General features: G+C 54.0%; 1 protein-coding gene across 5 annotated transcripts in view; it reads left to right on the top strand.

Moving 5' to 3' along the window:
- EHMT1 (euchromatic histone lysine methyltransferase 1) overlaps window positions 1-27,151 on the top strand; it is a 153,142-nt gene that overhangs the window by 71,483 nt on the left and 54,508 nt on the right. For 2 of the 5 annotated variants that reach the window (XM_068552302.1, XM_068552307.1), the window contains exons 2-6: window positions 6,074-6,140; window positions 10,093-10,649; window positions 17,741-17,921; window positions 21,234-21,391; window positions 21,568-21,756. In XM_068552302.1, coding sequence (XP_068408403.1) covers window positions 6,074-6,140; window positions 10,093-10,649; window positions 17,741-17,921; window positions 21,234-21,391; window positions 21,568-21,756 — 1,152 coding nt within the window. The remainder of the gene's footprint in view (window positions 1-6,073; window positions 6,141-10,092; window positions 10,650-17,740; window positions 17,922-21,233; window positions 21,392-21,567; window positions 21,757-27,151) is intronic. The other 3 variants (XM_068552306.1, XM_068552305.1, XM_068552303.1) reach the window with 3 other exon arrangements.

Raw genomic sequence — 27,151 nt, 5'->3', positions numbered from 1 at the left:
TGCACATTAACGTGTTTCACTCCCATACAACTAGGTAGATGGTCGTAAATGGAAAGGTCTTGATTTGAAGTCGAATAATTACCTCAAAACTTTGTTTTAACCCATTGTTTTGTTTTGCTTCGCTTCGATCAGGGAGAAAGAATAACCTGCTAGGCTAGACAGGGTTGAGGGAAGTAGTAACATTTCTTTATTGTGAGCTTTATGAATATGTGCTGCTCTTCCTTTTTATGCAAGAGAAATTGGCCACTGGCGGGGCCCATGTCTTAAATAAGGCACAGCAAGCATTAGAGCAGAGCCCTAGGGCAGGTTTTGTCAGGTAGAGGCTTGTACAGAAGTTTCAGACCCAGAGAGTATTCCTTTTCTTTGATACTTGCTTTTCACATTCATCTGAGAAGCTAATGTGTCCCTCGTTTGGAGACTTCATAGCATCCCAGACTCCAGCACACTGTCCCCTGCCCTAGGTGTCAGCCGCTCGGGTGTGCCCCTCCTTGCCCACCCCTGCCTATCCTCTGCCCTCCCTCCTCCCCCATGCCACCCCCTCCCCCGGCCCTCCTCTTCCACCCTGTGCCACCAGCAGCAGTCTCTTAGAGAAACGAGCGAGGAGGTGCTTGGGTTTTAAGTAGGAGACAGAAGTGAGGCAGAGATGGCGGTGCTCTGTTTCCGGGTCTCACGCTCACCCAGGGCCTGGCGTGTTGTGAGCACGTCAGCGGGTTCCTGAATGCACTCGGGTAGACGCAGAGCAAAATAGCGGCCCAGTCTGGCATTATTTGAAAGTGTATTACATAATATTCTTAAAACAGACTTTTTTGGGGGAAAGGTCATGAACCTTAATTTTGTGGATGGACGTGTGGCTGGTGCTGTGACAGGAGGCAGCTGGTTTGCCGCTGTGTTCACGGGGTCCTGGGGGCTCTGCCCGCCCCGGCTTGTCTCCGGACACCTGCTGTGTCCATGGGGTCCCGGGGGCTGTGCCCGCCCAGCTTGTCTCCAGACACCCGTTGTCACCAGTCAGGGCCCGGGGCCCAGAGGTGTTGTCGGCGGGCCCGGTGTCCTTGCTGTGGGGCGGTGGCCCCAGAGCGAGGATGAATTCAGTCACTAAGCGTGTCGTTTGGTGCCACCCTCTTGATTCCTGCTAAGGTGCCGACAGCACTGCCCTTGTACCACCTGTGCAGATGTCAGTACTGCGAAACGGGTGAGTGGGATCCTGCTGGTGTTACGAAAACAGTCTTGATCTCTGGAAGGGTCTTGGGGACCCCAGAGAACTGTTTGAGGGGGTTGAAGGGTGTAGGCGGTTGGCAGTTGGGATGCAGCTGTGATGGGCTGGGAGAGGCAGTGAGGCCCGGCCACGTGGGGCTGAGGGTAAAGACGAGGCACAGCCCTGCCTGGCCCTGGATGGACGGTGGGAAATCAGGGGCCTGGGATCAGACATCCCGGCCCCACTGCCCAACCCGGTGGGGACAGGTCATGGCATCATTACTGAGAGATGTGGCCCGGACAGGTCCTGGGAGGTGACGCCTCAAGTCAGGTGCTGCCAGTGAGGTCAGGGGGCAGGCGGATGAGTTAAGATGAGTGAAGCAGGCCTGGGCAGGAGGGCGTTTTCTCCGGTCTAGACCCTAAGGGTCAGTACCTACATGCAGGAGTGAGTGGAATCTGACTTGGTGCTGGTCCCTGCTGTCAAGAGGCCAGCTCTGTGGGGAGCCCCCCGGAGCCTGTCCAGCACCCCGCCAGTGTCGCCACAGCTCCTCACTGTTCCAGGTTCTGGAAACCCAGATTTTGTGTGAACTCTCCTGCTTTTCAAATGTTGATAGTTGATGGAAGGTGGAGACAGCTGTGCCGTCTGGCCCCTGAGCCTGCTGCTCCTTTGGGGGTCCCCCCACCCCGCCTCTAGTTGTCTTTACGTCTTGGTTCTCCTGCTCTCTCCGGACCTGTGTCCCACAGCCAGTGCCGGAACCCTTGCGTTCGCCCGCAGTCCTGGGCCCCCGGTGACACGGGGTGCAGGCGCAGCAGTTTGTGGAGCCCCCGGTGCACACGTGTTCTGTGTCCTCACGCATCCTGGGCTGCGGGTCTGCTGGCTCCACGTCAGGCGCCAGGTCCGTCGTCCTCACAGCAGCGCCTGGAACAAGTGGTCCCTGCCTTGCAGCTGCAGAAGCCAGGTGACCTCGGCAAAGTGCAAGGGGACAGAGGAGCCGGATAGGGCCCGGGTCCTCAGGTTCCAAGCCTGTGCTTCTGCGCCTCTGCCGTGGACCAGTTCCCCTCTGGGAAGTCCTTGCTGCTGCCTCTCTGTTCCCTGCAAGACGCCCTGTCATTTCAGTTCTACCCTGTCTGCCCCGTGGCCGCACGGCGTGCTTCCAGTCTGAAGACTTTCCTAACTTTTCCTTTTTAAAACACTTTAATTTGAAATAATTTCAAACATACAGAAAAGTTGCAAGATTAGTACAGTGGCTCCCATCTACCCTTCACCCAGACTCCACTTGTTATGTCCTTCACATGTGCACATGTGTGCACACACATGCACACACATGCATCTTGTCTCCCCTGACCGGCACAGAGGTAAGTCCAGGCTCTTATTTACTACAAACAAGGACATTTCTCTGAATAACCATCAAGATAGCCGATGTTGACACAACCGTCTGGTCTGCAGTGCGTACAGGTGTCACGGTAATCACACTAGAACACGGTGCCTGGTCGCTGCACGTGCGGTTGTCACAGTAGCCCCTTCACAGCGCTTTCCCGCTCTGGACGGGGAGTTGAGGGGACTCCAGCTTCTCGGTCTTCCTTTTCCAAGGGCACGTCGCGTTGCTCTCTGGAAACCTTGGTGGCAGGAAGGGTTAGGGTTAGGGTGCGTCCCATCAGGAGACCTGCCGCTTTGTCCGTGACCGTCCAATGGGTGAGGCTACAGGTTTCTCCACGGAAGGTCACTGCTTTTCCCTTTGTACTTGAGGACAGTGTTGCGGCGAGATACTTTGAGATTCTGTAAGAGCCCGTTTATTACGAAACTTCCTCCACGAGTTGTAATGGTGGCTTCAGCTCCCAGCCCTCTCTCTGCCTTCAGTTGTTGGCATCTAGGATAAGGAGCTTTCCCTGTTGGATTTGTTTGTTATCCATTCATTTATTTAATGCTGGTGTTAATTCACTGGTTTACCATTCCTGTTCTGTCATTATTCATTTTGATGCTCCAAGTGTCGCAAACTCGGGAGTGGGCATCCCTCGGGTCTGTCCTGGTTCTTGGACGCGCCCTGCCAGCTTTGAGTGCTTCGTTCTCAGGCACAACCCGAGGTTCTAAGCTCCTCTTGTGCCCCCGCCCTGCCTGCAGTCGGTCCTCTCTGCTAGGAGCCTCAGTCTCTCTGTGGAGGTGGCACGTGGGAGCCGAGATTCTGTGCCGGTGCCGCCCAGGGGCCCTCGCGCTGCTCAGAGCTTCTGCTGTGCGCGCTGCCGTTGGCTTGCGTCTTCTCTGGAGGTTTTCCTCCTCCTGTTGTGTCCCCGTATCCCAAGCTCACTCTGGGGTTAGTTGAGGCTCTTCTTGCAAAGCAGAGACTGAGGTCACCCATCCACCTTTTACTGTCGGGATTGTCACAGCCCCTGCCTGCGGGAGAGCTGGCAGGGGTTTCAAGTGTCTGCCAGCAGTTCTGTTTGGTTCTGGTTTTGTTAGTGGTTTGGGCTACGTGTTCCACCTGTAATCCTTTCCTGGTTGATGTCGATTTTGTGGGTTGCTGGCCCTTTGGAAAAGGCAACGAAGACCGTGTTCCCTCTTGTTAGGTGCACACAGGTTCAACTCACAGAGCATCTGGGTTCAGGAGATGTCGTCTTTCTTGCCCTGGTCGTGGGCCGAGCTCACCCGCAGCCTCAGTCTCTGGGCCTTTGGGCTTCCAGACGTGGCACTGGCAGTGCCCACAAGGAGCAGGGTGGCTGCAACACGTGTGGACTGTGCGTCTGGGCTGTTCCAGAGTGCCCCTCAGGCTTGCGCCACACCCAGTCCCCTAGGAAGACCCTGTTTTTCTCTGCCACACGCTTTCTCAGCCCCTTCCTCACGCCCGGCACTGCCGACAGGTTGGGGACAGGACAGGTTCCCCCCTTTGGACCCTGAGTGCTCATGCTGGCAGGGCAGACAGGCTGGTGGTGTGCCTGGTGGTGGTGGGACCAGTGGGGCCACAAGGCGAGGTCCAGGTGAGGCTGTCTGAGGAGGTGGAGCTTGGCCTGCTGAGGGGTGGCGGGGTCCAGGGGCCAGAGGCTGGCATCAGGGTGTGGGAGGGGGTGCCAAGGGGAGCAGAGGCTGGGCTTTGCCATCCACGATGAAGGCTTGTTTCTCCTTGATGAGGAGGGATGTGTCAGGTCTGACTCCGTAAGAAAGTACTCCCCTTCTTCTGGGAGGAAGGCTCTGAGGCCTCAAGAGTTTCCCTTAGTGCCTGGCACCAAATTCCAGCTTCCTAACTGCAGAAGGGGCAGCAGGGAGTTGGCCAGTGCCAACAGAGCAGGACTGTTTAATCCAGGCCCGTAGATGGTATGAGCACAAGGCCATTGGGAGGGGTTGGAGAAGAGCCCCCAGCTGGCTACCCCTCACTGCTGCAGCCTTGCACCCCTGTTTATAACGTCACGGCACCCCACACTCTCGCTGAAGTTAATGTGTTTGTTTCTTATCCCCTGACTGGAACAGGGCTCTGAGGACTTTTCTGAAAAGGACCACACATGGCTTTGACCACAGAGGTCTCTGTCACATCTTGTCTGTTACTGTTCACAGGCCTCTGGGGATGTAAAAACCACTGTCAGCTGGCCCTGTGGCCTGGACCCTGCTGTCCACTGAGGCCTCCCCTTGGGCTGGCAGGTGCCTGGCACATGACAGGTGCTCAGGAACGGTGGCTGGCCTTCATCCACGTGGCCACGGACACGACTGAGCTCCTCAGCTCCTAGAACAAGGGACCCTGAGTGACCAGCTAGGAGCGGATGTCCACCCAGGTGCCATTGGCTGTGGTCTGGGGGCCAGGACCGGGTAGTGCCAGTGAGACCTACCCCTGTGTGTGTGCATGCACACGTGCCTCAAAAGACAAGTCCTCTTAGGTCCCCTGAGGAGTTCTCAGGGGCCCCAGGGATCCTCAGCTTACACTTTGAAAACCACTGGGTTTCAAACCTCTGGTCAGGCCAGACGTGGAGCCCCGGGAAGGTAGGAGAGTGGAGCCTGGAATTTGCCGGAGGGAGCTGGCCGTGCTCGTGCCCCTTCTTGGCCCGCAGGCCTGGGGTGGTGGAGTCAGCGGGTGGGGACTTCTGGAGGTGCCAAGGAAGGAGGCTGCCGTGGAGGTGGGGGTCCGGGTGGGGGCGGGCACTGCTCCAGGGAGCCGCCTGACCCCAGTGAAATTAGCAGCGGGAGCCAGGCTCAGGAGGAGTGTTCCGAACGTATGTTGTGGTGTTTCTTGAAGAAAGCATTCCAGAACGTTACGCAAGCGTTATGGGAGCTAGGCCCCTAGACTCTGGATGTCTAAGCGAGATGCCTAGAGGGTTTGCGTCAGCTGCTCCCCGTGTGGATGGGACGCCTGCAGAGACCCCGCTTAAGGGTGTGTTGTGTGTTTCTGTTCGTTCTCTAACCAGACTCTCACATTCCCGAAGGCAAGAAGTTTGTCTTAAAACCATTGCAAGAGGCATCGTGTAATTCACGTCTCTGTATGGTAGACTCAAATATTTAGTGATTCAGGTTTTTATTGAATTTTCTTGATTTATTCATTTCTCTAACTTTTCTGTAGGTTGATGGACATTTGAAATACTTAGATGAATTGTTGTCAGCAGCAGAATGCACTTTGAAATAAATTGTAGCATTCCTATAATAGAGAAGACATTTGCAATTTTAGTTACGTAAGCCATGCGTTCTTATTATTAAAAGACTATCCCCCCAGTACAGTTGAAGTAGAGGTTTCTCGGGACTGTGGCTGACTGCTCGGCCTCCTCCCGAAGAGACCGTGTCAAGAGCGTTTTCCACTGGCTTGCGGTGCCCTGTCCGTCCTGTCCTTGGTGGTTTAGTTTTGGTTTGGATGCGATGCCCACGGACAGGAGTCCTGCTGGCGGAGCCCGGCTGACGTTTATTTCTCTTTAGCAGGCGGTTCCGGCGAAGGGGGAGACCAAGCAGGACTGCGGCCTGGGAGCCGAGCTGCCGAGCGAAGGTAAGGGCGCCTGGGCCCCCTTGCCTGGCCACCCCTCCTCGGCCAGGCCTGCCGTGCGGCCTCCTCCTGTGGGGTCCCAGGCTCGTGGTCCTCTGGGAGGGTGGAAGCCCTGTGCGTCCTGGTCCTCAGGGTGCCGTGGGGCCAGCAGGGGGGCGGCCGCACCAGGTCTTGGGGCGTGGAAGCTGCCGCGGAGGTGCCAGGAGGTGGAGGGAGGCTGGCGAGGGGCTGGTACCTAGGGGAGCTTTTGGAGAGACGGGCCCGGAGTCGGGCTGGGAGGTGCTGGCTCTGGGACAGACCGTGACAGGTAAACCCCACTGTCCCACCCAGGCTGCCTGGGGGTGCCAGCCAGGCCCCTTTGGAGAGCAGCGTCCTGGCTGGATACCATGAGGTCGGCGCCTGGGAGCCTCAGATGCTGGTGTCCGCCCGGGGCCGTGTCTGCACGGGGCCTCCTGTGCGAACAGCAGGGCCGTGCGGACGAGAAGCGTGTCTCAGTGTCGTCCTGCTGGCACTGTCCCCACTGATGTGGGAGGAAACCCGCCCGCACCGCGCTCCTGCCCCTTGTGACGGTGATCGCTGCCCGGTCCCGGCCGCACACCGGCGCCACCGCCCCAGCCTGGTCCCTGGACGATGTCTACCCGCCTCTCAGCTGGGTGGGGAGGAGGCTGGCTCGGGGCCAAGGTCAGGCGAGCTTACCCGGGCTGTCAGATGCCCATCCGGCCCTGCGTCCTCTGAGAACACACAGACAGTGGCCCGTGGGTGGTGGAGGCCAGTCTGGAGAGGTTGCCGTGTGTGCAGCAGTGGGAGGCGAGGGCCCTGCCTTGCCAGGCACTGCAGGGAGACGGAGGCCTGTGCCCCAGTGTTCCGTGTAGACCTGTGAGCTCGGTGCGGGTGGCCCTGAGCCTCCCAGGACGAGGCCTCGAGTGGCCTGGTGGCAGGGACCACCTCGTGCCCTAGGCCGGCAGCCGCTTTTTGTGTCCTCCCTGAGCTGTGGTGCGGCCCCCACGACGGGAACTGCCGCGGCCCTGCCCCTCCCTCGTGGGCCCACATGCTGCTCTGACACCTTTTCACATCCACGGGGTCCTCTGCTTTTGTGACCGCCCTGTGCGCACCCGAGGGTGACGGTGGGTGAAGGCAGAGTATGGGCCCCCAGCTTGGGGCTGATGGCGGGGCAGCCTTGCTTGAGAGAAGGGACCCAGCAGCCCAGGCCACAGGGCAGGACCGTCTTACCTGTGAGTGTGTCACTTAGCGTGTGACCAAAATGCTTCAGGTTCTAGTAGAGCTGTTGGGGCTCAGGGAGCTGGGTGGGGTGGGGGTTGGGCAGCTGCCTGGCTGGCTTCCCAGGGCTGTTTCCAGCCTCACCCCCTCTCTCCCTGGGGCATCTTCTCCGGACGGCCCAGCTTGGACGGAAGGCCGTGGCCCTACCCTGCTTTCCACCCTCGCCCTGCACCTCAGGGTGCCTCATCCGGCCCACCGGCCCCTCTCTGCTGCACCCCGGCTGGCCCTGGGGCGCTTACCTCCCGGAGCTGCCCCGCACACTGTCCTGCCTGTCCCTTTGCTCACAGTGGTGGGACCTCTGAAGACCTGCCTCAGCGTTTTCCTCCTGGCGCTGTCCTCCTCCCCGTTCCTTGAAATGTTCCCTTCCTTGGGCTCCCACCCTGTCTGCCCTCCTGGGCCCTTTTCTAAAACAAGTTGTGGATGAGTGATGCCAGGTGCCAGTCTCCTCTGCACACGGCCCCTGAGCCCAGGCCTGGGCCCTCCTTTCGAGGAACCTCCAGACTGATTCCTGCAGCAGCTGCACCATGTCCATTCCCACCAGCAGCGAGGGTGGCTCCTGACAACACTCGTTGGCACCTTCTTTGTGGTTACAGCTGTCCTAGTGGGTGCAAAGTGGTATCTCGTCGTGGTTTTGATGTGTATTTCCTTGCTGGCTGGCGATGCTGAGCATTTTTTTCGTGTGCTTATTAGCCATTTGTGCATCTTCTTTGGAGAAATGTCAATTCAGATCCTTTGCCCGTTTTAAAAATTGGTTATTGATTTTTATTAATGCATTGTCAGAGGTTTTTAAAAATATATTTTAGGTACAAGTTCCTTATCAGATGTGTGATTTGCAAATACTGTCTTCCAATCTGTGGGTTGTCTTTTCACCTTCTTGATGGTATCCTTTGAAGCACAAAATAAAGTCCAACTTATCTGTTTTTCTTTGGTTGCTTGTGGTTTTGTTATAGCATCTAAGAAACCATTGCTTCATAGATCATAAAGATTTATGCCTGTGTTTTCTTCTTATAGTTAGATCTTGGAAGCGTTTTCAGTTAATTTTTGTATATGGTGTGAGGTAAGGGTCCAACTTTATTCTTTTGCAAGTTGAGATGCATTTGTCCTAGGAGCTTGCCTTTCTGAGCAGCTGTCAGCGTCTGGCCCCCCGGGTGGCTGTGCTCGACGCCCCGGGACTGTCCACATCCCCGTCCTCCTGTGTGTTGGGAGAGGCCCATTTGCCCTTCCTTCGCTGTGCTTTTTCACGATTTACTTTGCTGTTTGTGAAAATTTATTTTCCCTGCACATTTTAGAATAAGGTTATGGAGTTCCTCAATACACTGATTGGAATTTTGATTAGGGTATCGTGGAACTTAAAGAGTCAGTTTGAGGCGACTTGCATCTTTGTATTTTTGCCATCACATTCAAGGTCGTGAGATATTTCTATGAAAATTTTTTTTCTCTGCAGAGGCTTTGCATGATCTTGGTTAAAGTTTTATATCCTTTATAGTTTTCCTGCTTTTTTGTGAATACTGTCTTATTTTTTTTCTTATGTTTTCTCAAAAGTTAAGTTCGGCGTAGAAAAATGCCTTTGGTTTTTGTACTTGATTTCAGATTTGGCAGCCTTGCTGCACTCGTGTTTGACTTGCCGACGGACCAGGTGTGCAGGAGAGCCCAACCCTTGTCGCCAGGCCTTGCTCCTCATTTCTCTCTCCCGTGGGGTCATCTGGGACCCCACTCTTGTGTGAACCTTTGTGGTGTTAATGGATGTCCTGATGTTTCTGATCTTACACGGAATTCATGCAACATTTCTGAATAAGTGTATCTTTGCTGCAGATTGGCATGCGGCCTTCTCCAAGTTGAGTAGGTTTTTACCTATTCTGTTTTGCCAAGGGTTTAAAAAAAAATTAGTAGCTGCTTATTCATTCAGACAGTACTTACTGCACTCGTGTTTCTGTGCTCAGGGTACAGTAGTGAACGTGGACCTCTCCTTCCAGGGCCCAGTACAGTCGTGATGGAGTCATGGCAGGTGACGTGCTGTAAACAGGGGTACAGGGGTGAGGGGTGGTGGGGTCTTGGACGTGACCACAGCCCCTCTGCACCCAGCGCTGTAACCGTGAGCTTTCTACTGGGGTCTGTAGTGAGGCTCCACGTGTGTCGATCTGCTGATGGGAAGTGTGTTTCTTGTTTATCAAGTTGTGGAGGAGATGCGCTTCAGAGACCAGGGGTTTGTAACGAGGCTTCTGGCTGACAGACTGAAAACTCGCCCTGTTTTCTTTAGGTCTGTTTTTGGGAAGCTGCTCCCGAGGCCTTGTTTCCTGTCTCTGAATCCTACCCAGTTTTGTTTTCCAGTGGTGAATTTGTTCCTGGAGGATATGTAAATCCTGCATAATGTGTTTGAAGTCTTTTAAGAATTCACTGGAGGAGCGGGGTGTTTGTTTCAAGGACCACGCCCCGCCCACACCTCGCTAGGGGCGGGGCACAGACTGCCCTTCCGGGGATGGGGTCATTCCCCCCTTAACTGACTCACTGTAGAGACAGTGTCTGCGACATACTTTGTATTTAATCCGTCTGAACTCAAATGTTTGTCTATGAAATAAAGTGGTTTTTCTTCAGACGGTTTTGTGTAAGCAGGGCAGTGGGGGCTCTCGTGTTGGGGTCACAGGCGGGGCAGCCACTGACTCTTCTCCTCTGTCCGCAGGGTCACCTATGGCTGCTGATGAAGGCTCGGCAGAGCAGCAGGGAGGGGAGGCCCATGTGGCTGCAGACGGGGAAACCAACGGGTCCTGCGACAAGAGCGATGCCAACGGCCACCCGGCCGCTGTGAAGCACACTCAGGAAAGCACGAGAGTCAGCCCGCAGGAAGGAGCCGGTCCGGTGGCCCGGATAGCGGAAAATGGGATTTTGGACAGAGACACTGAGGTGGGGAAGCAGAACCACATCCGAGCCGACGGCTTCACTCAGACTCCCGTCGTCGGGAGCAACGGCTACTTCCTCGGCAAGGCCCCCCTGTCTGAGCCACCGCTGCGGGTGGCTGGTGCCCTGGCCTCCTCCCTGCCCGGTCACGCCGCGAAGACCCTCCCTGGCGGGGCCGGCAAAGGGAGGACTCCTGGCGCTTTTCCCCAGCCGCCGGCCACCATGCCAGCCAAGCCCGGGGAAGGCAGCAAGGACACAGAGGACAAGAAGGCCCCGGCCCCGGGCGCCGACGTCAAGGTCCACAGGGCTCGGAAGACCATGCCGAAGTCCATCCCGGGCCTGGTAACGCGTCCCTGTCGGGGTGGGGCCGCTCTCCTGTCTGTCTCCTCTTTTGTTGCGTGTGCGGATGGCAAGTGGACTTCTGTGCGTGGAGGGGAGAGGCCGGGAAGTGGTGGGGTCGTCAGCCACGGTTGCCTGCGGGCCTCGCAGGGTTCCCGAGGGTGACCCGTCAGCCTGCTTTCTGGGCTTCTCCTCATAGGTGCCTGGGCTCACCGGGAGTTCCTCGTCTGCTTTGGGGAGTTACTGGCTTGGGAGACTCAGCACCCGCCTGTCTCTCTGGGGAGTGAGTAGGCGGGAGGGCGGCTGGGGCCTGGGAGTGATGCGCTACAGACACAGGGCGTGGTTTGCTCCCCGCTTCCTGCATGAAGTCCAGGTGTGCAGTCAGACGCCTGGCATTGCTTGTGCTGGCGCTGCTGGTATGGGTCGGACCCTTCCCCAGGGGCCCCGCGGCCTGACCCGTGTGTTTCTCCAGCTCTAGAAGGTTCTGCACGGCTTCCCTCCCTGGAGCTCCCCTCTTCTCCAGCTTCCTCATTTGCTCCCCAGCACTTCAGTCTTGCTGGTCATTCCACATGTTGATGTTTTCAGTTTGACAGTTATATTTTTCATATCCAGTGTCTCGGATTAGTTTTTTAAGAATACCTGCGTTCTTAGTTACATCTTTGTCTTATCCTTCAAAGGACAGTTATAACCCTTGCGTGGTCTTGGTTACAACTCCTGTCTCCTCACGTGGGGGTCTGTCTGGCCTTGGCACCTCTTGTTCGGGTGATTTTTCCCCTGAAATGACTTTCCGCCAGGAGTGTGCTCGTCTTTGTTTCTGTGCTTCCCTGTTGCCTGGCTGTCGCCTGCCTGCTGTGACTGTGGAGCCGGGGGGGTGCTGGAAGCTGGGCCGTGGCCCACTGCCCACGCAGCGTGGGGCCCCTGACGCCCCCGGCCCGGCCAGCCCTGGCCTGACTTCTGCCTTTCGTAGTATTTTTATGTACGTGCCAAAACTTAAAACATTTTAATAATTATTCACAGGAAGCTGCACAGATAGTACAGAGGGAGCCCATGTCCCCTCCAGCCGGTTTCCCCCAGGGTACCACGGTGTGGGTTTACGTGCCCACCCAGCACTGCGAGCCTGCCTCTGTGGTCACCCCGGCCGTCCCTGACCCTGTCCCCCATCTCTGGAGGTGTGTTGTTTCAGGTGTTCTGAAATGCGGGATGGCAGAGTTCGGGGGCTTTCTTCCCTCACTCCGCACCCCTGAGCCCACCCAGGCTATGTCTGCAGGGCCCTCCTTTGCGTGTCGACAAGTTTTGCGTGTGTAACCGCTCGCCCGTCGAGGGACATTTGGGGGTTTTCAGTCTTGGGGTGTTCCATTAAAGCTACTCTGGGTATTCATGTACACATTTTTGTTTGGATGAAAGTTTTCGTTCCTCTGGGTAAAATATCCAGGAGCCCAATTGCAAGGTTATGTGGTAATTGGATATTTAGTTTTATAAGTAACTGCCAAACTGCACTGCACAGACTGCTACATTTTATGTCCCTGCATCCTCGAGAGGGGTGTTTGGTGTTGCCTCTTCTCTGTCGTAGCTGGGATTCCTCGTCGTGGTTTTAGTTTGAACCTCCCTAATGACTGATGGCGTTGAACAACTTTTCATGTGCTTATTTGCCATCTGTATGTCCTTTTTGGTGAAATGTCTTTCATATCTTTTGCCCACTTTACAATTAAATATTTAGGGAGCTTTGAGAGTTTTGGATATGGACCGTTGTCAAGTGTTGGTTTGCAGATGTTTTCACTCGTTCTGTAGCTGGTCTTCATCCTTTCGCTACTGAAGACCCTATGGCTTTTCTTAAAGCAGAAGTTCTTCATTTTGATGAAGTCCGGCTTACACAGTTTTTTTCTTTTAAGGCTGTGCTTTTGGTGTCATGACTAAGAACTCTTCACCCAGCCCTAGATCCTGAAGATTTTCTCTAATTTTCATAGTTTTTTAGTTTTATGTGAACTTTAAATATATGACCTGTTGTGAATTAATTTTTGTATTAGATTTGAGGCTTAGGGTGAAGTTCATTTATTTATTTACCTACCATTTTTTGGCCCAGCATTATCGATTTTAAAATGCATGTCAGACAACATTATTTATTTATCTCCTCAAAATTATACTCTTATTCCATCCTCACTTCTAGAATTTTATTCTAATGTATTTTTATTCTCAAACATTTTTTTATACCCCTCTAGGGGGTAAAAAAAAAAAAAAGCAATCTGAAATTTAATTTCAAGAAATATCTCTGACCATAAGGTTTATGCGAGGGTTAGCTTTGTTCTGGATGGAGTTATTGTAATTAGTAGTAGCATGCAGTCAATTGCAACACATATTTTGTTGGATATTACTGAGCACTCTCAGGCTGGTCACTTGTAGCGAAAGAAAAGGGAAGGATTTTGAGGCTTTGGAACCTGATTTCCTGAAGACCAAGCCCATCTGCTCCACACCCTGGAAACTTCATCTGCTCCTGGGACCCCTGCCGGAGGAGGGGATTGGAGACGTGGAGATTGGGTGCCCGCCTGGCTCCCGGCCCAGGTCCAGACCCGGCCTCTCCTGCCCTCTGGCTTCTCTTCTCCCCAGACCCAGTTTAGTCTTGTTTGGTTTTCTTCAGAAAGGCATGTTTTATTGAAAATTGCGTTTTGGAAACAGTCATCCCAATGATAGAAAGAGTGTTACATGCTTATGGCAAGAGATCCATGGTCCTTTAAGAGTTTAAAAATGCAGGGGTTTTCACAGCCTGGTGGCCTCGCATCCCCAGCGGGGGCAGGGCCAGTTTGCCTCTCGGACCCAGTGTCTGTGCCGTCAGAAGGCGCCGACACAGGGTTAGACTCAGCCGCTGTTCACGCAAAGGAAGTGAGAACTTCTGGAAGGAGACCCTTTTATCCCGCACTGGCACGCCAGTGTAGACCCGTCTCCCTAACTGAATTGTGCTCATCCCTGGAGGTGCCGCACGGAGACCTCCGGCTTCTCCTTGGGTGGCTGTGTCCCCGCGCTCTCCCTGGCTCCTTCCACACGGCCCCCCAGTAGTCCCTGGGTTCTGGAGAGAAGATGGAGAGAAGATGCGGGCCTGGCTGGGTACTCTCGGTCCGGGTGGGGCGGGTCCTCGTGCAGCTGGGGTGCAGGTGGGTGTTTGCTGCACCCAGAAGAGGGGGCACCGGGCTGTGAGGACTCGCCCCGGTTGGGCCAGGCCCGACAGTGGCCGGGGCGAGGAGGGGAGAGCCGCTGAGCAGAGCGAGCGCTGGGCTGGGGAGGCCAGCGGGGGCCAGACGCAGTTGCCCTCGGGCGTCTCGGTCACACGCTGTGACCCGGGCGCGTAGCAGGTGGGTGTTGGCGCAGGTCCTCTCTGCACATGGGTGACTGGCTGGGGCTCTGCGGTGCCCCGCCGGGAGGTCAGACGCCAGCTCCTCCGCCTCGGTGGGTTTGCTTTGTCAGATGATAGGGCCCTAACAAAATTTGGAGCCTTCACTCAAGTTCAGCAGTTCTTAATTTTGTTTTTTAGATTTTCAAAAATAATACCTTGAATCAAAGAATGGATTTTGTACCCGAGTGAGAACGAGCCTCATGTGGCTGTTTCCTTCTCAGATTTAGCTTCTGCCTTCATCCATGTATCCTTTAAACTCCTGTGTCACGTCTGTCTTGCAAGCGCTGGTTGAGGTGGTAGCTGGCGTGGTCTGTGAGGTCGTTGGTAGGAGGAGTGAGGGAGCGGTTGTGTTAAAGCAGTGACCTCCTTGAGACAAAGCTCGCTTATTTGAGAAGGACTGGAGAATTGACGCAGCTAACAGGTTACCTTTACCAGGACTGTCTGTGCCAGGGCACGTTAGCGGCGGAGGCCACGGAGGAGGCCTCGGCCTGCGCTGTGTGAGGAGGAGCTGCGTGCGGGGCCCAGGCGGGGAGCCTGGCAGAGGAGCCAGAGGGCTGAGCGTGGGTCCCGCTGGGAGAAGCCGAGTCCAGGGCCGCCCCTGGCAGGCCTGTTGGCATCTCCCCGCTGTTGACTCCTGGAGATGCGGACACTGCATTAAAATACGCGTAACATAGAATTTACCATTCTAACCGTTTTTGAGTATCTAGCTCTGGGGCATTAAGCACATTCACGTTGTTGTGCGGCCGTCACCACCATTCTCCCCAGGACTTACTCGTCTCCCCAGACTGACGCTCTGTCCCCATTAAACACTCACTCCCCTTCCCCACCCCCAGCCCCGGCCCCGACATCTGCTTTCTGTCTCGGATTGACTACGCTTGGTCCCTCATATGAGGATTTGTCCTTTTGTGTCTGGCCTGTTTCACTCAGCACAATGTCCTCGAGACAACGTAGCCTGTGTCAAAACTTCCTTCCTTTTTAAGGCCGGATAATATTCCATTGCATGCGTGTACGTATACACACATGTACATTTGGTTTATCCATCATCCATCAGTGGGCACTTGGGTTGCCTCCACCCCTTGCCTGTCGTGAATGATGCTGCTGTGAACACAGTTGTACAAAGAGCTCTTCGAGTCCCTGCTTTGGATTCTTCAGAGTGTGTACCCCGAAGTGGAATTGCAGGATCATAGGATAATTCTGGTTACTTTTTGAGGAAGTTCCACACCGTTGTCCACAGCATCTGCGCCATTTTACCTTCCCCCCAGCAGTGCACAGAGGTCCCGGTGTCTCCATACCTTCACCAACACGTGTTTTCTGTTTGTTTGATAGTAGCCATCCCAGGAGTGTGAGGTGGTCTCATTGCGGTTTTGAGTTGCATCTTCCTGATGATCAGTGATGTTAAGCATCTTTTCATGTGCTTTTTGGCCATTTGTATGTCTTCTTTGGAGAAATATCTATTCAGATGCTTTACCCATTTTTAAGTTGGGCCTTTTTTTGTTGTTGAGCTGTAGAGTCCTTTATATACTCTATGTATGATTCCTTTATCGGATATATGATTTGCAAATATTTTCTCCCATTCTATAGGTTGCCATTTCATTCTCCTGATTTTGTCCTTTGATGCATAGAAATTAAAAAAATTTTTAATGGACGTATAATTGACTTACAATATATTAGTTTCAGGTATACAGCATAGTGATTCAATATCTTTATATATTACAAAAGGATCACCAGGAATAGTCTCGTTACCATCTGTCACCATTCAAAATTATTACAATATTGTTGACTATATTCTCCATGCTGTGTGTTACATCCCCATGACTTACTTATTATATAACTGGTGGTTTGTGCTTTTTAATCCCCTTCACCTGTTTGGTCTGTCCTCCCCCCATCTCTCTACCCGCTGTTTATTCTCTGTATTTATGAGTGTTTCTGTTTTGTTATGTTTGTTCATTTGTTTTGCTTTTTAGATTCCACATATAAGTGAAATCATGGTGTTCGTCTTTTTCTCTGACTTATTTCATTTAGTGTAGTACCTCTGGATCCATCCGTATTGTCACAACCAGCAAGGTTTCATTCTTTTTTATGGCTGAGTAATATTCCATTGTGTGTGTGTATAAATACACCACATCTTCTTTATCCACTTGGCCGTTGACAGGCATTTAGGTTGCTTCCACATCTTGGCTATCATAAATAGTGCTACAGTGAACATAGGGGTGCATTTATCTTTTTGAACTGTTGTTTTTGTATTCTTTGGATAAATACCCAGGACTGGAATTGCTGGATCATATAGTAGTTCTATTTTTAGCTTTTTGAGGAACCTCCATAGTGGCTGCACCAGTTAGCATTCCCACCAGCAGTGCACTAGGGTTCTATTTTCTCCACACCCTCTCCAGCGTTTGTTATTTGTGGACTTTTTGATGATAGCCATTCTTACAGGCGTGAGGTGATATCTCATTGTGGTTTCGATTTATAAGAAAATTTTTATTTTATTTTTTTATTTTTGGTTGCGTTGAGTCTTCGTTGTTGCGTGCGGGCTTTCTCTAGTTGCAGTGAGCCGGGGCTACTCTTTGTTGCAGTGCGCGAGCTTCTCACTGCAGTGGCTTCTCTTGTTGTGGAGCATGGGCTCTAGGCGCGCGGGCTTCAGTAGTTGTGGCTCGCAGGCTCTGGAACGCAGGCTCAGAAGTTGCGGTGCATAGGCTTAGTTGCTCTGTGGCATGTGGGATCTTCCCGGACCAGGGCTTGAACCTGTGTCCCCTGCATTGGCAGGTGATTCTTAACCATTGCACCACCAGGGAAGTCCCTATAAGAAATTTTTAGTTTTAATAAGGTCTAATGTATCTTTTTTCTTTTGTTGCCTGTGCTTTTGTTGTAATATCCAAGGATTCATTGCCAAATCCAATGTCATGAAGCTTTCCCCCTGTTTTCTTCTAAGAGTTTCACAATTTTAGGTCTTTGATCTGTTCTGAGTTAATCTCTGTCAGTGGTATAAGGTGAAGGTCCACATCCATCCTTTTGCAGGTGACTGTCCAGTATCCCTGCCCCGTATATTGAAGGATCACACCTACTTTGTGCACAACGAAATGTGGTTCAGTGGAATCGGGTTTGAGATCAGACTGTCTCAAGGCTGTAGGTGACTCTGGGGAAGCAAGTGGTGGGGCGGGGGCTGAGTGGTGTCTGGAGCAAAGGCAGGGCTGTTGGTCGGTGCCAGGGGGTTGGCGTCCACATCACAGGACCACAGGTTGTGGTCTCAGAAGGCTAAGGCCGAGACACTGAGGAGATGGGTAAAACTGAGCAAAAGCGTCTTAAAGGTGTAACATGATGATCTGTCGTGGCGTGAAAACCGCTTGGGGGAGGTGCACTGTGTAGCCGTGATCACCTGGAATGTGCCCCGTCTGGGTATTTTCAAATGTAGTCATAGTTTATTACCCAGATCACAGGCTGGCTGGCTTTCTGTAAAGGCCCAGGTGGGAGACGGTCCCGGTTCTGGGTGCCGCACGTGTCACAGCTGCTGCTACTTCCCTGCAGAAACGCAGACTCTGTTCTTGGCCTGTGACGCCGACCTGCGCCTGTCACAGGCGCTCTGGTGGCAGCGGGTTTCCGCGCTCTCCCCTCTCTCCTCAGCGCACATCTCTCGGGGGAAGGGTTTGGTGGGAGAGGCACGCTGTTTCATCGCCGCCTGCCTGTGCGTCATTGTCGCGTTGTCTTTGTTTTGAAGCACGCGGCCGGTAAGGACCCCAGGGAAGGCCGGGACGCCCGCGACCATGAGGAGCCGAAAGAGGAGTTGAGCAGAAGCGCCTCGGAGTTTGGACGACAGCAGCTTTTACCCCCCTTCCCGCCCCTTCACCAGTCGCTACCTCAAAACCAGTGCTACGTGGCCACCACGAAGGCACAGACAGGTAAAGGGAAGCTGCCGCCGCCTCGCTCTCGGGTGTGTCCCGAGCCTGCACTGCAGAGAACGCGGGCCCCGCTCCACCCTCACCCGGTGCTGCGCCGCGTCCGCCGCTTGTTTTCAACTTCCAGATGAAGATCGTTTTCATTCCGACAGTCTGCGGCCTTGGTCTGATTGGGTGGAGGGCTCTGGATTTGAGGAGTCTCCCAGCTCATGGATTCAGTGCTGCAGGGGCACCGCGGTTCAGGTGCGGGTGGCCGTGGGGCGGCTCCCTCCCAGCCCGAGCCACCTCTCCTCACGCTCACCTGGGGGCGTGGAGGAGCATCGGGTGCCTTGTGGGGCCTCTTGCAGGAGGTGGGGGCTGGTGAGCGGCCCCCAGGGAGGCTGCCGTGGCAGGCGTGCCCGTAGAACCTGCTTCCCCTGCAGACCCCTCCGGTGCAGACAGGCCTCTCCGCCAGGCCCGGCTCACGTCGCTGAGGACTCACAGGCGAGGGGGAGGCGGCCCCCCAGGGGCTGCCCTGGGGTGGTCATGTGCTGGTTGGGGCCTGTCTTCCTCAGGACTTTCAGAACACTTGTTGCTTATCAGTAATTTCAGACCAGAGGTTCTGCAGAGGATGTCCGTGGCCTCCCCCGTTCCCCTCCCCCCATTCCACCATGTGCACAGTCGCGTGTCCTTCTCCCACCCAGCGTGTAATGTTTGCTTCTGAACGTGCGTGGAAGTTGCAGACATGGGGCCCTGGGCACGTCCGTGTTGTGCGTGGCGCCTTCTCGGGCAGTCGCTGTAGTGTCAGAGCCTGGAAGGGCCCCCCCGCCGTGTGACGCGTCGTCCAGGCCTCAGGCCCCACTCGCCTTTGCCAGTCAGTCGTCCCAGGAGGCATTTCTGGCCAGCTTCCTGCAGTCCCTTAGTGTGCGTCTTGACGTCTGGAGCGTCCCCATGGGGTCGCTGCTGTCTTCCTGGGTCAGGCTCGGGTCACTGCCGTCCCCGAGGGGTGTGTGTGTGTCCTTGCTGCGTCCCCCGGGAGTGGGGTGTGGGTGTTGGTCCTGCTGCGGCAGGCCTGGGTCTGCAGGTCCTTGGGTCGTTGTCCTTTGTGTCGTTGGAGGCGGGGCTTAGAGGGTTGCACGGTCCCACCTGGCAGCTTGAGCATCTAGGGACCCACTCCCAGACTGATCGTCCCAGGATGGCTTCCAATTCCATCGCCCCCTCCTTACTTCCTAGTGGAGCTTCTGCTGGAATGAAGGGCATCCCCTTTCCAGCCTTGCCTCTGTCTCAACTCATGGATCCTTATGTGAGTCTCCGGGCTCCAGTCCGTCACCGTCATGTTCACATTGTCCTGGGTTTGCCCTTCAGGCTGGCTCCTGAGTCCTCCGATGTGACCCCCATCACTTTGTGAGGACTTCCTGGCTACACCAGGTGGACCCAGCCCGTCTTGTCCTTCCCCAGTCCTGGGACCAGCCGTGTCTCCAAGGAGCCCTTGTTCTGTTTGTTGGAGTGTGGTGGTTGGTTAGAAAACACTGTCAGTCTGTCTCCCCACCACCTGCAACTTTTGGTCTATTTCAACTCAGTATTATTTGTTTCAGAGAGTTGAAGCTGGACAGAGTTGCATGTCTCTGTGGAATTACACGCATGTGTGTAGGGCTTGGCGAGGAATGTCAGGAGTCGGTTCTTCTGTTAAAAAGTTAAGATTGGGGAATTCCCTGGCAGTCCAGTGGTTAGGACTCCATGGGTGTGGGTTCAGTCCCCTTGTCAGGGAACTAAGATCCTGCAAGCTGCAAGGATCTTTTATCTTAATAAAAGTTAAGATTGTTCCTATTTTAGCTTTATTATTTCCTTATCTGTTCAATCCAAGTTTTCTAAACAGAAGTGCTGAGTGTGTTTAGCAGTTTCCCACATGGGTCCTTCTCTGCCTTTGTTTCCTTATCTGAGGGCCGGAGATGGGCCCTCGGGCTCAGGACAGTGTGAACGGCCTGGTGCCTGGCGCTCCTGCAGCAGCTGCCCAGCTCGCTCCCTAGGGAGGCGGCAGGCCCCTCTTGCTGTGCCTGCAGCATCCCCGCCCCCGGCCCCCCCCCCCCCCCGCCGCGGGAGCAGGGGCCCGTGGGGATGTGGCCCTGTGTGACGGCTCGGACCGGGACAGCCTGCCTCGTTCTTCAAACCTTCCTCCTCCCCACTTCCCCTGGCCGGCCGGCGCATTACACTATCACAGGAAGTGCACGCTTTCGGGCCATCTCTTCTTGTCCGTATTTTAAGTCACTGTGGTGACAACCCCGCCCTCGAGGGCCTGCTGCGGCGCGAGCCGAGACGAGAGGGCAGATTTGCACAGAGCTCACAACTCACCTGCCTCCTCCTGGGGGGGCACCTCTGCCGGCTCACCTGTGCTCCGTTCAGCGCGTGGACGGACGGCGTTTCCACGTCAACATGTGCGGCCCGCGTGGCGATTGTCCTCAGTGTCCTGGCGTCGCCACGCACCTGCGAGGGGCTGTCAGCCTGACCCCCGGCGCCCATGGCCGACGTGCGTCCTTTCTCCCCGTATCCCTTCTCTGCATTTTGTAGAAATAAAACGTAAGGTATTTCTTTCAGCCCTTTCGTGGAATTCCTCCGTGTTAAAGCAGTGGTTTTCAGATTTTTTTTTTTTCATACCCTGGAACTTTTTACAAAAATAAAACATCACAGAGACCCTCATTCTGTCAAAGCAGTAAACCTGGGGCTGCTTTGCCCAGAACGGCGTCAGGGGCCACGAGCCCCCAGGCCCCGGCCCGGTCCCCCCTCCACTGCTGTGCTCGTCAGGAGACCTTGCCCCCAGGCCTCTCCTTCCCTGGCCCTTGAGCAGGGATAGCTCGCTGGGCCGTTGTTTCCAGTATTCTTCCCCTTGGTCTGTGAAGTGCTGAGCGAGGACGGAGGGTCCAGGTGACAGTGGTGTAAGGCCACTCTTCAGTGGCCGCACGTCAGAGGTGGACCCTCTGGACACACGAGCAGGAGGGCGTCTGGAGGAGGCCCTTCCTTCTCAGCCCCTCGGAGAGCCCTGCTCAGAGGCTGTCCCAGGTGCTCCAGGGCCCGCTCCTGACGGCTTGCGGGTCTCCTGGTGTCGTGCTGCCTGCTCGGGAGGGGGTGCTCACGTTTGCCCTCCGTATAGCTCGGTGTCTCCTTGTGAACAAATCCTGTATCTGTGGCGGGTTTTCAGCTTTCTCTGTGCAACTTAAGACGCTGTTGTGGGTGCTGATGATTTCGGTGATCAGAGTTTGTGAACTGTCACCTACCTTTAAAAACATTTGAACGGCATTTCTTTTCTTCTCTCGTCCCCTTTTGACTTTTTTTTTTTTTTAGCTTGCTTGCCTTTTGTTTTAGCAGCTGCAGTATCTCGGAAGAAAAAACGAAGAATGGGAACCTATAGCCTAGTTCCTAAGAAAAAGACCAAAGTGTTAAAACAGAGGACGGTGATTGAGATGTTTAAGAGCATAACTCATTCCACGGTGGGCTCCAAGGTAAGGCTGCAGGCCCGGCCGCGGGGGCTGCCCTCCGTCTCCGCTCCAGGGTGGCCCCCGCCCGCCCCAGGCTCTCGTCCTCCAGCACAGTCGCCACCCCCTCCCCCGCCCTGCCCCGTGGGCCTTGCCCGGAGGAGCTAGCGGGGGTCCTGACGTGGGCTTCTGCCGTGTTGCAGGGCGAGAAGGACCTCGGTGACGGCTCCCTCCACGTGAACGGGGAGAGCCTGGACTTGGACTCGGATGAGGACGACTCGGAGGAGCTGGAGGAGGACGAGGATCAGGGAGCCCAGCCGGCCGCCGTGTTCCCTGCCGAGGACAGCAGGGCCTCCAAGGACGGCGCGCTGGAGCCGGACCGCACCCAGAAGGTGGGCAGGACGCACGCCGCAGACCTCGGTCCTGGCGGGGCGGGGGTGGCCTCTGGGCGCTTCTGGGCCTTAATAAAGCCCCCTGTTTACTTCTGGCTGGGATTCTTGTATTTTATTTCTCTTGAATTTTTAGATAGTTTATTTTCATCAGAGAAGCGTTTGTCTTCCTGGGCAGCGTTCATGGAAGTAAACGGCTTGAGCATTTTTAGGCTTGGGAGTGACAGGAATAATACCATTAATAACCCAAACTGCTAACCGTGGCTGACCGAGTGCCAGTACGGCTTGCCCTTGGCCTTGGCACGGTGTCCCAGGCACCCGGCACAGGTGTGGTCCTCCTGCAGGTGAGGCCTCTGTCCTCCCAGTGGGGTGAGCGCCCAGGGCTGCTGACAGGCCCGTGGGGTGGTACGTGCGCTGGCGTGTCCTCGTTATGGACGCTTCATCCGTGTCCACCCAGGACGAGCTCGGGGGTGGCGGTGTGGTGGCCCTGAAGGTGTGGCAGTGTCTGGGGGTGGTGATGCCTTATCTTGGCTCTCTGTGCACCGGTGCCGAACAGGAATACGGAGACAGAGTTTTGGAGGAAAAGAAATAATAGCTTTATTCTTTGCCAGGCAAAAAGGGAACACAGCAGGCTAGTGCCTCAAGAGCTGTGCCCCCCCCCTCCCTGGGGAATCAGGAGAGGTCTTATAGGTGGAGCTCGCAGTCTGGGGTAGGTGATAAGGATCAAAGCAATGAAGGTCTTGAAGTTTTCTTCTTCTTGCATTATTTCAAAACAGTCACTGCTGGTGTCAGGCGGCCCGGTAATTGGGTCCGTTTGTTATCGGCTGGGTTATCGGCTGCGACCTTCTTTCTGAAATGCAGAACGCTACAAGGGGTGATTTGCTGCAGGGGAGTGCAGGATGTAATTCACATAGTGTCAGAGAGTGTTAGAGGTTAGCTTTGTGAAGGATAAGTCTAGTTACAGACACTACAGATTAGTAACAGTTACAATAAAACTAGGGTTGGGATTTACCTGGTGGCGCAGTGCTTAAGAATCCGCCTGCCAGTGTAGGGGACACGGGTTGAGCCCTGGTCCGGGAAGATCCCGCGTGCCGCGGAGCAACTAAGCCTGTGCGCCACAACTACTGAGCCTGCGCTCTAGAGCCCGCAAGCCACAACTGCTGAGCCTGCGTGCCACAACTACTGAAGCCTGCGTGCCTAGAGCCTGTGCTCCACAACAAGAGGAGCCACTGCGATGAGAAGCCCGCGCACCGCAACAAAGAGTAGCCCGTGCTCGCCACAACTAGAGAAAGCCCATGTGCAGCAACGATAGACCCAATGCAGCCAAGGGGAAAAAAAAAAAAAAGAAAGAAAAGCTAGGATTGATTAACTCTTTCAGGCCAGTTTATGTTATTTCCCTAGCCTGCCCATGGCTCCTTTATTTTCCTTGTTTGTCAGAAAAGAAAAGACCCTCGTTTCTATCTTTGCCGCAACATGACAGGGACACGGGGCTTGTATGGTTTCAGTGGTGCAGGGGGCCCAGGGGCGCCGGGCGCAGACCTGAGCAGAGTGGCTGCTGCTGTTGGGGCCTTTCTGGTTGGGGGAGGGGTGAGTTAGACACGGAGGCGAAACCGTGGCTGAGAGGCGGACTTGTGGAGCCGTGGGTTTACTGTCCACGCATCAGGCTTGTCTGAGAAAACTTTGGAGCATCTTTAAGATGGACCATTACACCTTACGAGTTATTCTGAAACTAAGGGTGGGCGGAGACGTTCCAGTGAGTTTGTTGCAACAGTGACTTGTCTGAAGTGTATAATTTTGTTGATTAGCTTTTTGCGCTTTGCATCAGCCCGGTGGGTACAGCCTTTGACATGTGTAAAGCATTTTCTTTCAGCTTCTGGAGTTCGGGCTGTGTTTTTTCTTAGTGTTGTTTAAATTTCAGATTCATATTAGCCATTTATGCCAGTTCTATTTTTTTAGCAGGTTTTGGGGCAAAATTTTAAATGTTGGCCCAGCTATTAAGGTATAATTTTTCAGAAATAAATTGGTAGAAAATGCTAACATTAGAGATTTAAAGGAAATTTTAAAATGATTTAAGATATCATTTATTATTTTTTTCTCTTCCATCTTGTATTATTTTCTCCCTTTCGTGTAGGAAGGAAGCAGTCTCCTAATTCTTGGGGTGGTATCTTGAATGGTGATTTTTACAGACCTGTACTCCCCGCTGCTTGCAGTGGGGACTTGACTCTGGACGTCCAGTCTCCTTGAGGAGCTTTGCCTGTGGTTCCACGAGCTGCTCTTGGCCGAGCCCCTCAGTGGGGGTGCGGCCCCCCCCCCCCACGCCCCCGTAAAGCCTTCTCCTGTTGTTAGAGGCGACACTCGGGGCTCATAGTGAGCACTTTGTTGAGAGGTGGAATGTGGGCATCTCCAGGTCCCTGCCGCAGTGAGTTGGGAGGGACAGGTTTTCATCTGCATGTCCCTGCATCTCAGTGTTTTGCTGCAGGTCTGAATGTGCCGAGCAGCTTCTCACACGGCTGGCTGTCAGGATTTGTTGTCTAGCGACCCCGTTTCCGCTGGGTCATGTGGTCTGGGCAGCCTTATGTGAGCGCAGAGCTGACCTGTTGCTCGAAGGTGTGTGCTGTCCAGCCTTGGCTGCGATGTCAGAGCTCATGGATCTAGTCTGTTTCTGTATGATTTCTGGGTTCGGGGTTCTAATTACAATACACAGACCTTTCCCTGTGGCGATTTTGAATATATTGACGTAAGCTATCTTCTAATTCTTCATGGGCTTCATTCTTTATGTATAAACATTTGATTCATAGAGAATTTTTGATGAAATGTGACGTAGAGACAGTCAAAGTGGGTGAATTTTATGGTATATAAATTATACCTCAGTAAAGCTTTTTGAACAAAATGTGAGGTCAGGGTTGTGTGGCCTCCCTCACATGGTGAGCTGTGTGTGCCAGCACTGTTTATTGACTGACATTTGCTTCCTTGCTGATTTAAAATGCCACCTCTGTCACATACCACGCGGCATTTGAATGTGAGTCTATCTCTGGATTCTCTATTTTGATGGAGGTCCTCATCTTCCGGAAAGAATCTAGACACTGAATAACACTGAGTTAGTCTAGGTACTGATACAAAGGAAGAAAATTAAATGGGTGTCAAGCTAACAAAAGAATCAGGAAATGAATAAAAAGCAGAATCAAAAAGAAAATGTGGAAAACAAAATAAGATGGCAGGAGCAGATCTAAACAGATCAGTGATAGTAACAAATAGTCATGGATTTGTTATGTGACCTGTTCTGGAGACGAGAAAGATGGGAGATACGCCAGCCGGTTCTGAGGCTAAACCTGCCTTAAAGTCAGCCAGACACAACCGTGTATCAGGGCACGAGGGCAGGGGAGGCTGCGGCCTCCAGGAAAGCTCTTCACAGGACCTGCTGAGGGAACGGAGCAAAGGAGAGAGACTGGAAGGCATGTCACAGGGTCCAGCTCCCTGCCGTGTGGACTTGGGGACGGGGCACAGGTCAGCGGTGCCCAGGGCAGGAGCATGCGGGTGGCGCCCCCCTCCGGTCCCTGTGGCAGGGTTGCCTCTGCCCTTGTTCTGGGCTTCGATGCAATCACGCAGGAAGCACTCCTTTTTCTGAGTGTGGCTCGTTTTACTCTGTGTTGTGTTTGTGCGATTTATTTATGCTGTTAGTTCATTTTCACTGTTGTGTGACAGTGGTTTTTAAGGTGGCCCAGGGTCTCTGAGACCCTCCAGGGTTATAATAATGCTGGGATGTTACCTGCCTTTCTCACTCTCCTTTGAGGGAGCCACGCCGCAGCTGTAAGTGTCTGCAGCGGCGCGTGTTCATGGACTCACGGGCCCCCACAGCCCTTGGCTGTTCTCAGTAGTTTCTACGAGAGGGAGGGGCCCTGAGGCCAGAGCGTTGGGAGCCAAGCGGGGCCGCAGCCCTCTGGACGGGTGTGTACGGGGCTCCAGCGGGGCTGTTGCCCATGTCTGGCGCATCCGCGAGGGGAGCTGCACGTCCTGCGTGTGCATCGCGGGCTTGTGAACTTGGTGGGCTGCCCTCCTGGCGCGGCTGAGCGCTCTCACACTGCAGTTCTGATTTGCGTTTCCCTGGTTTCCGAGAAGCTTGGGTACTTTTTCGTATGTTTATTTGCTGTTTGGATGTCTTCTTTTGTGAAGTGCCTGTTTGGGACCCAGCTGTTTATCTGTGTAGTTATTTGTCCTTTTAAAAAGTCGATTTGTAGGAAGGGAGGCCCTGTGTGTGTGCGGCCAGCACGGTGCCTCCTTCTCCGCGTAGGGGGCTGCCTCCTCACCGATGACCGGCGTCCTTGTCTCAGCACTGGGGTGGATGGGGCAGGTGGGTGAGGGGCCTGCTGGCTCGGGTCCCCCACCCTGTGTGGCCTCTGCCTGGCTTAGCGCCACACCGTCTGTCCACTCAGATGCCAGCTGTGGTGCTCCCCTCCCTCCTCTCCCCGAGCGCCTTACGCCTGTTCCGGTAGCTGCTGTGTGTGCAGTTTTCAAGTACTTATTCCTTATTCCTCCCTTTACAGTCACAGGAGTTTCGGAAGTTGTTAATCTGCTCACTTTGATGGGTAGTTTCACTGCTCAGTATTTTTAGAATAAGAAACTACCCAGTGAAATTTAAAGACAACATTTAAATAAAGCTTATTATAAAGATATCAGAATCCTACAAAAAAGGTTGTATTTAATGGTGAAAGTTTTAAACCATTGTTAATACCAGTGATAAAAAGAGTGCAGGTTGGGACTTCCCCGGTGGTCCAGTGGTAAAGAATCCACCTTCTAATGCACGGGATGTGGGTTCGATCCCTGGTCGGGGAACTAAGATCCCACATACCGCGGGGCAGCTAGGCCCGTGCACCACAACTACTGAGCCCACACGACTCTACTAGAGCGCCCGTGTGCCACAAACTACAGAGCCCACGTACCACAACTAGAGAGAGAAAACCTGCACGCCACAGCTAGAGAGAAGCCCGCACGCCACAACGAAAGGTCCCGCGTGCTGCAACTAAGACCCAATGCAGCCAAAAAAAGAGAAAAAAAGAAAAGTGCGGGTTGCCACTTCCTCCCCTCACACGAGCGCGCCACATTGGTCATTCTTGCTGTGATGCTGTAAGGTGAAAACCGGAAGGAAACATTAATATTTTAAAGGACAAGGGAGTTTGCTGGGAATATAGTCATCCATCTAAGAAAATCCACGGAAACCAGCTGAGCGGCTGCTGTAGCCAGTGAGCTGAGCTTGTGTGGTCCTGCCAGTCAGAAAATATAAGGACAGCTTGTCAATAATATCAGTAAATACCCGACCATACGTGTTAACTCCTGAATGGAAAGCGTCAGGCTGTGCATCTGTACAGCCACTGGTGCTTGCCAGAGTTCCTGCTCCCCCTGG

Source organism: Eschrichtius robustus, chromosome 10, assembly GCF_028021215.1.
Source record: "Eschrichtius robustus isolate mEscRob2 chromosome 10, mEscRob2.pri, whole genome shotgun sequence".
NCBI classification, from domain to species: Eukaryota; Metazoa; Chordata; class Mammalia; order Artiodactyla; family Eschrichtiidae; genus Eschrichtius; species Eschrichtius robustus.
This window is presented reverse-complemented; position numbering and strand designations above follow the sequence as displayed.